The sequence below is a fragment of the Cottoperca gobio genome, chromosome 19, assembly GCF_900634415.1.
Source record: "Cottoperca gobio chromosome 19, fCotGob3.1, whole genome shotgun sequence".
NCBI classification, from domain to species: domain Eukaryota; kingdom Metazoa; phylum Chordata; class Actinopteri; order Perciformes; family Bovichtidae; genus Cottoperca; species Cottoperca gobio.
In genome coordinates, this window is record NC_041373.1 from 12,386,381 (window position 1) to 12,398,224 (window position 11,844).

General features: G+C 41.3%; 1 protein-coding gene across 1 annotated transcript; it reads right to left on the reverse strand.

The window, feature by feature from the left end:
* Positions 1–96: 96 nt before the first annotated feature.
* On the reverse strand, positions 97–11,579 carry aldh18a1 (aldehyde dehydrogenase 18 family, member A1). Its single transcript, XM_029457147.1, is given in 20 exon segments — positions 97–1,666; positions 1,832–1,927; positions 3,166–3,352; positions 3,521–3,642; positions 3,831–4,026; positions 4,203–4,340; positions 4,501–4,721; positions 5,252–5,351; positions 5,567–5,640; positions 6,120–6,264; positions 7,077–7,201; positions 7,692–7,782; positions 8,520–8,582; positions 8,584–8,673; positions 8,842–8,946; positions 9,383–9,532; positions 9,837–9,988; positions 10,984–11,088; positions 11,245–11,454; positions 11,563–11,579. Coding segments are annotated over 18 exon segments (2,343 nt in total). The 5' UTR covers positions 11,075–11,088; positions 11,245–11,454; positions 11,563–11,579; the 3' UTR covers positions 97–1,469.
* Between the last annotated feature and the right edge of the window lie 265 nt (positions 11,580–11,844).

Sequence of the window (11,844 nt, forward strand, 5' to 3'; positions counted from 1 at the left end):
GAGATGAACATACGTGTAAAAATCCTCAACATTTCAAGTGCAAAAAAATCAAAGAAAGTAAGAAAAATATCCAAATATTCTTTTTCAACTTTTTTTATTCTACAATACTGCTATTATACAACCCTTAAGTGTGCATTGCAAGACTTCAGATAGGAGCTCAGAAGCTGGAATGTTACAAAGCTTAATTTAAAAGCAGTTGCGTTCTCCCCTCCAGCTTGAAGGAGGCAGCTTGTCAATTACTGTTCCTGCTCTGACAGAGGCTTTGGGCGCCACGATGAACAAGCGGGAACGCAGCAAAGCATGGAAAAATGAGCACAACTTGTAACAATGATCAAAAAAAAAAAAAAAAAAAAAGTGTAAATAAAATGGATGCATACAAGTATTCTAACTTGCTTTAAAAACAAAAACTGGTAAATGTGCTTATACTTTTGTATAAATGTTCATTATGCTATAAATTCTCACCATGTAATTAAGTTTTAATACAGAAATCTTAAAATCTGTAACACACATGTATTTAATTTAACTGAGAGGAAGCTACATGTTCTATTTAAATGCCAACTTGGAGCGCTATTAGTTCCATGTCTGAAATGATCTAGACCATCAACTCATCTAATCATAAAACCTGTAGATTCAGAAACATACAACCTGGAATTATAGCAAGAAACAAAACAACTTCAAATGAACAAAGAAAGCACTTACAGTCCATCAGTATGATCCTTGTGGGTAACGAGCCAATGCAATAAATTAAAGAAAATTAGACCTTGGTTACAGAATATGTACAATTATAGCCAGAAATTGTTTGTTTTTTTGAGACTTTGATATAAAATATTAAATAAATTAAACATATTTTAGATAAAAGATACAACATGCTCATCATCATAATATTGTGTTTTATTGGCTAGAGAGAATAACTGTTCTGACCTTTGACCACAAATACATTAACTCTTGGGAGGCTTTACACAATAAAATTGGCAAAGTACACGTTTGTCTCTTCGATTCCCTATTTTTAGTTCCGCGTTTCTTTTTATTTCAACGCTCCAATTGCAAAACAAAAAGGTGATCTTTGCCGTTTCAGTCCCGACCGAATGGAATCATCTTCCCCAATAAATCTCAATCTTTGAATTGTTTCATGCGGTTTCTAAAAAACCCATCTTTATACCGTTTTTACTATATTAATAAAGCTAATGGTTAATATTCTGACATCTGACAACTCGTATACAAAGAATCATAAGCTGAGGTAGAATTTAAAACACTTGTAAACTCTTAGTAACAGTCTGAAGTCTGAACAGGGAACATTTGTACCATTGGTGTGTTAAGCTTCTCTCTCCATGCTGTGTGCTTCAGAGATTTCTTTTTAACGGTGATGTCATCCTTTATCCGCAACACGCGCCCAGACGGAGCTGCTGGAGGGCAGTGCAAACCAGTTTGACCAATGCTGAGGCCAAGTGAGTGTTTGTGAAATCAGTGGTCTAGTTGCTGTCCCTCTGCCCAGCGAGAGGAGGCCCAACAGGCAGGTTTTCATGGAGGTACTTCATGGTACCCTGCTCAGAGAAGTCTGCTGCGGTGTGCCCGTCCCCTCTCAGCAGCCACTTGGTGGTGAGCAGCCCCTCCAGGCCGACTGGGCCCCTGGCATGGATACGGGCCGTGCTAATACCCACCTCCGCTCCTAAAAAGACAAGAGAGGAAGAAAGACGGCAAAGTGAGTGAAAAAACATCACATCACATGTATTGAAAGAGAGTCTGCAGATGTTTGAGAGAGAATAACAAAATATGTAGGCCGTTGGAAAAGATTTCAAAGGAAAAGAGGCACAATCAGAAGACCCCCACGTACCAAGTCCAAAGCGGAAGCCATCAGCAAAACGCGAGCTCGCGTTCCAGAACACACAGGCGCTGTCCAGCTGCTGCAGAAACTGCTGCGCTGTGTCCTCTGTAAGAGAAAGACAGCTTATTGGTGCCACCAGCGCACAACCTTGGGAGTTGAAATAATGCATTAATGGAGTGAATGAAAGAAATCCCAAATCTGCAGACATAATAATTACAGGTGTTCTTTGCTGCCGCTGCAATTATAAAATATGTCTGCCGATGGTATTTTGGTTCACACCCAGTGTTACAAACTCCAAATGTCATCAGGAGAAATCCTTGAGTTGTAAAATCCAGTTTGTGTAGATGTAAATACTCAGTAAAATGTGTATTAGTGAATCAAATCAGATCACATGTTTGCAGAATGAAGGCGCCAAGGCAGGTTTTTCCTTATGATGAAGACTACAAATACACTAATGTGACTGGCAATTTAAATATCATACGCATATATTCTATACATCTTTTTTACCCAGTGTTTCTCTATCTATCTTTCTCCATATACTACCCAGTGTATCTATTTATCTTTTGTATATTTCTGTCTATCATTGGTATAGATCTTGCTCTACTTGTCTAAACAACTGAGTGCATTTTTAATTCGGTGAAGTACCTCCTGTGGTCACCAGATGGCAGCACATCCTTCACTGCAGGTGAAATTACTCCTCAATGTAGAAATGTGAACAGCACACTTTCTCCTGCACTTTTCAAATGCTGCTCTCTTTTATTCCGATCATACAGAAATATGTGGAATATTCTGCATATTTGTATTTAAACCTTTATGTACAGCCTTTAAGAATCAGGAAATACTCTGGACACTGCACAGAATGGTTTCCATCAACACGAGTTAGAAAGACGCGTCGTGATGGCTCACTTGAAAGCCAGAAATGTGTTTAAACTCGGCCCAAAGTTATGACAGGGACGACTTTTATATTGTGTTTTAGCATCTGCTCTACATTTTAAGTGGGCTCCTGTCCCCTACATTGGAGTCACACAGGGAGGCTGTGCACTCATCCTGACAACAAAGTGTCACTGCTCATTAGTGCCTGTGGCAGAAAGTGAGATGAATGGGGGGAAGGTGAATCAAGAGAGTAAGAAACTTGATGAATATCAGACACCTAAATGAAGAGGCATAGAGCAAGACAACGTTGACCTAGATTAAATCAGTGCCGTTTACACCGCGGTGAGGTAAGATATGACGGGAATAATGCAAGACTGCATCTTTTTGCCTTTTTAAAATGCTAATTGTTAGAGAGAGAGAGAGAGAGAGACAACAAGAACATACTAGCAGGAACATATTGGGCCACCTACCATTCTCTGTGATGATGACGTCTGTGTGGGAGCTGCCATACTTGTGAATATGGTCCAGGGCCTCCTGCATGCTGTCCACCACCTCCATGCAGCACTCCAGGTCACCGTACTCTGTCCGCATGGACGTTGCCTCTGAAGGGCTGAATGTCAGGTAGGAGGCGAAACGAGGGCCAGCATGAATCTTCACCTAGTGACACCACACAGATGAAAGATAAACACAAACACAATTATTACGAGTCCTCTTGTAGAAACATATATATTGACCTGTATGTGCTCAAAGACTGTATTTAGTATGATAAGGGAACATTTGCTCATATTTTATGGGATGACTAAGAAAGCATCTGAATTTTTTCACCTGTTCAGTGCGCAACATGTCAATGATCTTGTCAAACAGTGGAGTCCTGAGGATGTCCCTGTGAATCAGCAGGCTTTCCATGGCATTACATGCAGCTGGGTAGTCGCACTTGGAGTCTCTGACTGGAACAGGGAAATAAGTCAATCGCTGCCGTATTCATAGCTGGTTAATGGTTAAGTAAAGTACAAGATGACATACACGTCTGGCAGAAATGGCCGACCAGCACTAACATTTAGTGAATTTGTGAGTGGTGATAATTTGAATACAGTAGAAATGAACACCAACTGCAGGGAGATTTATATATTCTGACCGATTTTGATGACTTTGTCAACGCAGGCTTCGGCGTCGACGTAGACGTGGCAGATTCCCTCGCTGTGACCCAGCACCGGGATGCCCTTGGCCGCCCGCTGAATGTTCTTCACCAGCTGGGATGAACCTCGAGGGATAATCAAGTCGATCATCTTGTCCAGTTTGCATAGATCCTCCACCTCCTCGCGATTTCTCACCTTGTAACAAATACAGCTCTGTCACCCACAGCAGCTACATGCTAAACAGGCTTGATTGGGCCGATGCATTTTCTTCCAGACTTCTAAGTTCTCCCAGTCCATGAAAAGTGCATGGGCTGGGAGAACGTGTAAGGTTTGAACTGCCTTGTAAGAGATGTGTAGGGAACATGATTTACCAGCTGCACCGCCTCTCTGACTCCGTGCATGGAAAGGGCTTCCTGGGTGAGCTGGTGGAGCACCCGGTTGGTGTTGGCTGCCTCCTTGCCTCCCTTCAGCAGGAGAGCGTTGCCACTAGCTATGGCCAATGCAGACACCTGCGGGAAAAACACGCAGCGTTTGTGATATTACTGCAGGCATTTCAAAGTATAGCAAAAAATAATAATTTGTTGTAATTTCCAGACAAAAAAAGGGTTTTTAAGATGTTAAATCTAAATTGCCAGATCTGTTTGTGTGACGGCAGCTCTGCCTGGATACCTGTGGCAGGCAGTCGGGTCGGGCCTCGAAGATGACCAGCAGAACTCCAATGGGCACAGTGATCTGCTCCAGCTCCAGGTTCTGAGCCACCCTGGTCCTGCGCAGCACACGACCCACACTGTCCTGGGCGGCCACAGCGATCTGGCGCAGACCGACGGCCAAGCTGTTAAGTTTGGCCGGTGACAAGCTCAGACGCTTCAGCATGGCTGCTGGCAAATGGCCTGTAGAAAGAAAGGAGAGCAAAGTGTATCATGTGATCAAACTCTTATTAACTGAGGCAGAGCAGAGAGAAAGTGATAGTCGCCCTCTGGAGGGAAAATATGAAGTCAACTGCCCATTTGGAAATATTTACAGAATTAGAAAAGATTATGTTGCAATATTGTGATTATAATTATAATATATTCTTTCCTGCAAGAACATAATCTGTTTATGGATACATGACCTTATATTTCTAAGGAAGGACCTAAAGCACCAGAGGGGTTTGTTTCCACACTTTACTCTGCAAAATTATAAATAATAAATTGTATACAATATAGTATTACTATAGTATAATAATTGGGGTTTTTTTTCAGATTTTCTATCTATGTATATTGTGATTATATCATTAGCGAATTCTTTCGGCCACGATAATCGTGTAGTGGAAATATTATCGACTCTAAAGTCTTGAAACGCTGCTGCAAACTTTGCCAGGTACGTCACTGCTACATCATCTCTAACCCTGACACACTCACTCAATGTAGCGCTCCGTTACCTGCATTCACAGCCAGGTCCATGTCCATCTTGTTGGCAGCCAGAATCTCTTCCTTCTTTTCAGACAACAGCTCTGCTAGATGGCAGATGATCTCGCTCCTCTGACAACACAGTCAACAACATACAGGCAGGATGAGCATGGAGCACATCTATCCACAAGAGGTCAGTGTTTCTGTATCTGATCAAAAAAAGGTAAGCTTAGGGGTATCCTTTTAAATGATAAGTTTGTTTAGAGCCTATTAGTAAAACACAACTTATGATGTTGACTGAACACATGAAAATACATTTTTGTTCTTATTTAAAAACAATGTGGCACCTGGTCTGGGTGCAGAGATGCCAGGGTTCTTCCAGAGTTACGTGCCATTTCTGTCTGATGCTCCACAGTTGGGCCTGGTGAAGGGTCCGGGACAGGACACGCGTTACTCAACATACACCCAGTCGCCAGTTTATTAACTAAACCTTGTTAAAACGACTACTACAGCCCTAGAATAACTCCGATCCTACCTTCATGCAGGATATAATGGTCCGCTTTACAGAAGTGTTGACTCAACTTGATGATCTGGAGACTGTGATTGTGGTGCTATTAAACTGAATTTGTTATAAAGACGCGTTTCTAATATTTAGTCCATCCTCATTGTTAAAAACATGGACAATATTAGAAGCACTTCTTAGTCTGATGCAAAGAACCTTGACAGCACCACAAACAACAATCTCCAAAATGACCATAAAATCTTTAAAAGGGTTTTAACAAAAACGGAACAAACTTCAGGTTTTATTAGACAGAGTTCATTTTAGTTTAATATATTGCAGCAATTATACTAATGTGAGAAGAGGTTGAGAGAAAAAGCATGCAGCCCAGGTGAACTCACCTGCAGGTTTGATCTCAGAGAAGAAGGTTCCCACCTTCTTGCCCTCCACAATGTCAGTGATGACATGACCGGTTACTTTGGGGTGGGTGCCATTGGCGATGACCACTGAGGTGCCACCTTGCAGCGCCCACAAGGCAGCCTTGACCTGCAGAAAAACACAGAAATGTTTACTTTTTAAAAAGAGGATGAGTTACAATCTCAACATAAATGTTGAAACCATGTGTTACCTTAGATGCACATTACATAAAGAGAAAGGACAATATTTTATATATTTCTTTGTGGTTTCACTTTGAACCCAGGAGAAAGAGTATAGCTGACTTATGGTTAGGCAGGATAACAATAGTCAGAATTGTAAGCAGTGGTGGAAGAAGTTCTCAGGTTCTTTACTTAATTTAAAGAACCGATACAACAATGTGAAAATACTTCATTGCAAGTTAAAAGGTTCTGCATTTAAAATCTAATTAATCAAAAACGTACTTCAGTGTCAAAGGTACATATTTAAAGAAAACTAGCCCCTGTGCTAAAAGAAACTACACAGTTCAGTAATGTAGTCCAGTCAGTGATTCCCAGATTAGGAGTCAGGCCCCTCCTAAGGAGCACAAGATAAATCTGGGGGTTGTGAAAGGAAATTCGAAAAACAAAGACAAAAAATATATATTTGGAGCTTTTTTTATGAATAATTTGAGTTTAGAATTTTAGAGGGGAAAGGTTTCTTTGGTGGAACTGCTAGAGGTTAAAGAGGTCACAAGCCAAAAAAGGCAAGCAACCACTGATTTAGTAAAAAGTACATACTCGAAGTACAGGACTTGTCTAAATGTACTTAGGTTAGTCTGCTCTTGCACTCACTAGAAACAAAGACTATCACATAACAGGCTGCACTTTGCTCATCTGATGAGTGCTTACTAAGACGAGGCTTTTAACTTGAATGTAAATAAACACAGTGATCTTTCATTGTACCTTTGCCTCCATGCCACCGATCCCCACTCTGGACTTTGTACCATAAGTGATGGTGTTCTGGTCTCCAGGGTAGAAGTTGTCAATGAGCTTGGAGTCATCTGTTCCGGGGGGGCTGTTGTACAGTCCTAAGAAATCAACAATTATTGCACAACTTGTTTGCCACCACACAGGGGTCTAAAGTTCACGACTCAGCATGACACACAATCCTAAAAAACTACAACAGATAAATCTAAACTAAATGATTCTCAGTCGATCTTTCTAATCTACTCAATTGATACTGAATGGCCCTTCACACACACACACACACACACACACACACACACACACACACAACACACACACACACACACACACACACACACACACACACACACACACACACACACACACACACACACACACACACACACACACACACACACACACACACACACACACCTTGTGGCAACCCCATCAGCATCAATTTCAAACATGACGGCAGAAGGTCTGTGTTTGTCTCTCTCACATGACCCTGAGAGGGGTGTTTTTTTGTTTTTTTCCCCCGGTGAAGAGCGCAGACAGATGGTGTTGTTACCTAACAGCTGACCCATACTGTTGTTGTGGCAACGCACATACCTTCCACGTCAGACAAGGCGATAAGGAGGTCAGCCTTCATCTCTACAGCTAGCCGCGCCGCCAGACTGTCGTTGTCCTTAATGCTGATCACCTACAGAGCCAGAAAATTGCTGATGTAAGCTCCTGAAGACAGAAAGTCAGACATCTGCAACCAGTCTCTTCTTAAGAGCTAGAGGACAGCTGATAAATATAAACAATTATCTAAATGCACGCATGTATTTGAAAACTGTGCAAAGTATTCTTCTGTTACAGAACTGTCACTCTGCTGGACCATCAGGGCACATTTTTAGGGACTATTACAGTAAAAAAGTGAAATTGTCAGCGGCCCAGAGGACCATCTGTTCATGCTAGTGCCATTCTTTTCCCCTGGATGATTAACCAAAATACAAACAGCCACATCAAGTCCATATAAGTTTTCAAAATAATCATGTATAGCACACAAGGGGTTCGAAATTATTTGCAAACCCTTCATAGATTTTCTTTTTTTTGTCATTAGGCATCTAGAGAGAGAGAGAAGGAGAGAGAGTGACGTAGAATTGTAACCAAATAAAGGAAGTGATTCTGCAGGAGAACAAGTAAAGGAGGAGTCTACCTACAGTAGTTGTTCCCGGCCTCCTTGTCACAGTGACGGCATGCACTGCCATCCATCCCCTCCCTGCATGCACGTGCCTTAATGGTTCAGGGCAGAGCTGCGGAGGTGAGGCAGGCTGGCAGAAGGGTTTCATTGTCTAATCGACTAAATGACGTCTCTAACAATCACTTGAGCACCCCTTCTGCCACCCTCACCACAACGAGCGTCGCCCTCCCCCCATTTGTAACCACATTTACCCCTTGCAGGTCGCTGTTGGGCTCCGGCGGGGGCGCCACAGCGTCATTGGTGTTGATGATAGGGCACGATGTTCATACGCAGCAGCTCCTGCAGTGTGCTGTTCAGATTCTGCCTCTTTTGGTCATCATAGAAATCTAGATTTGTCACCAGGACCTGACGGCAGAATTAACAGAAACATTAAATTATTAAATTAATAAAAGTATGTTTTCTACAACAACAAAAGAGCAGTGAGTTAGACAAATTGATTAAAATATCACTGAGTACTACATACGCTTCTTGCACATTTCCAAGTGAATACTTTCCTATGAAGTGTACAAGTACCTGTGCAGTGCAAGTGCTGTATTGGGTGAACATGGCCTCATACAGCGCCATCAGGCCACTCTGTCCCGCCGCCGCACAGGCCCGGGCCTCCAGCACTGGCAAGGACTTCAACACAAATGCAGTAGATGTCTGGTTACATTGAGTCTTTGGGTAAATAGATTATCTCCTCAACTAGAGCTGCAAAGATTTAAAGCGATCATTTTAAAAAGAAAATAAAAAAGTCAAAATGCTGCTTCTTAAATGTGAATATTTTCTGGTTTCTTTACTCCTCTATGACACTAAACTAAACATATTTGATGTGTGGACAAAACAAGACATTTGAGGATGTCATCTTGGGCTTTGGGAAACACTGAACAACTAATCAGTTAATCATAGGAACAACTGTTCTTATCTGAAAGCTGGCCTGCCGGATGATGGTATTAATATCTTGCATGCAAATTGGTGAAACATAAACTTCTGATCACAGAGTTGGATAAATAATTTGAGTCTCAAAAAACTTTTAACACCTTAAGCCTCAACACATTCCTCCACCTTTTCTTACCACGTCTTTGAGCGGATTGTGTCCCGAGTGCAGCGCCTGACGGACACTCTGGGACAGCAGGATCTCATGTCTTAATCTTTGCTTGCCAAAAGCCACCGCTCCACTGGTGACAATCATCATCTCTCTGCCTTGATTCTGCAGCATGGCCACCTGGACAACGATGCACCCAATTAGAAAACACAGCCGGTCATACTCCGAGGGTTTAGCTTTAAAACACTATTTTTTTTTTTTACTTACCCCTTATGGGTAACTGGTAACTATTTTTTTTGAAAAAAGTAAATTTACCTATTGTGCTGTTGTGGTAATATCTTCCAATAACTAAGAGAATATCGCTATGGCAGGACACAAGCGGATAAGTGACAACATTTTTCCTTAAGTGGGTGAATTTTCCACAGGACTTTTATTATTTTACACTTCATTGAAGTTCAGTTTGTGCTGATATTTGGCATCTCACCTGCTCCACAATGGAGGCCAGCCTCCCCAAAGCCAGGCCACATTCATCTCCACGGGTGACCACAGCGCTGCCGAGCTTGACTACGATCCTCTTGGCCTGACGCAGTTCACCGCGGTGTGCGAAGGAGCTGGCATGGGCTCTCGTCTGGGGAACTGTATAAAGGGAACCAGATGCTATTTTTAAATTACAGGTGAAAAAGGAAATGTTTTATCTAAAAAAATGTATGTTACTTATTGGAAAACAAAAGGAGGAGTAACTTTTCATAAGTTCGTAAGCTTTCATCTAATTTTGAAAATTAAATCAGAAAGCAAAATAATAAGAAAAAGATAAGGTAGTGGTGTAGGTGGCATATTTATAGGTGGTTTAATATCTCTAACAATGTTTTCTGGTAATTCAATAAATAAAGTCTGTAGGAAGTAACCACATGGTAAAGTCTATGTGTCGATAACTTGATATATGATTTCCTCACGATGTGATTCCATGACTGAGACAAACCCTCGCCTGCAGTCATCTGTAACCTGGGAAACAGATAATCGCAGACCTCAAACTGCCACATCAGCAGGACAAGCAGAAAAGCCTGTGCTGACACATCTCTCTTGAACAATGAAGCGCATGAGAGAGAGATAGAGAGAGATAGAGAGAGATAGAGAGATAGATAGATAGAGAGAGAGAGAGAGATATAAAAAAAAAAGAGATTAAAAAAAAAAAAGAGAGAGAGAGAGAGAGAGAGAGAGAGAGAGAGAGAGAGATCTTGTTCAGACTGGATTAGAAAACTCCCTGCATCTCAGTCCACGTTTGTATGATGCAACTGCAGTTCATAAGAAGCACTGCTGAAACTTACTTACTGATTAATATCTGTTATATTTTCAGTAAATCATGTAGTAGACTGTATCATGTCATGCCTGAGATGGCCTGTTCAACTGGATATTTTGTCAGAGCAACAGTCAAAAAAACTTTTAATTTAAACTTTTTTTTAACGATAATATAAAACAGAGGAAAGTAAACTATAACAACTTTTGTTAACTTTAGAGCTGCAACTAACAATTATTTACTTTACTGTAATCCACACTGCTGGATGAGACTGTATAATTTATACAGTGTTTACATGAGTTAAACTGTCACAGTGTGGCTCTGCAGGATGGCTTGCCTTGTGTTACTGGTCTGGTGAGAAACCGGCATACGTGTCTCGGGTAATCCAATGGGATCCTTGAACACAGGCTCAGCCTTCGTAGCAGCATGGTCAGTTTAATGTCTGTATTATCACAGAGACATACAGAGAGTGAGAAATGCACAACATAATATCATCACATACATTCAACTTTGGTATTACTACAGAGATAAATTAGAGGAGTAGTATATCTTAATGGCAACATTATAGTGATCGCTTGTACAGTCAAAATATAATTACCCTCCTGGTTCCCTTGATGGTAAAGTAATTAAGAGCGTCAACTCCTGAAGTCCCAGTTTGGCTTGTCCTGTGTATGTACCTGCCCTGTGAAACTTCTTCTATTGAGTTTTCTTCATCTTCTTTAGCCCGTGATTCCTTCATTTATCACAGAAATGCTTCAGCAGAGGTGGACTCTGCATGTGCACGACTCCTCCCCTGAATGAGAGCTGCCTGATGATGAAACTGTCACTGAAGTTTGCAACAAAGTGGAAGCAGGCGTTCTCGCCCACGTTACCAAATCCTCCGTAAATTAATTCCAGCTGCAGATAACAAACTCACCATTAATTGTATCACTCTTGGCTGCATTGACATTAAAATAATATATTGCTTTTCAACAGAGAAAGTCTCGTAAACTGGCGGTGAAGTGGCCGGATGTGGCATCATGCCGGCCGGCGAAATACGGAACACGAACGGAAGCTGACAGTTCTGAAAGTCTGAAATTTCAAAATAAAGGCATCATGTTTTTTTGTTTTTTTAAACCAATCATTACTTTAGATGCATAATAACTTAATAATAAAATCAGTTATTCTAATTAAACTATATAACTATCTATAGGCTATA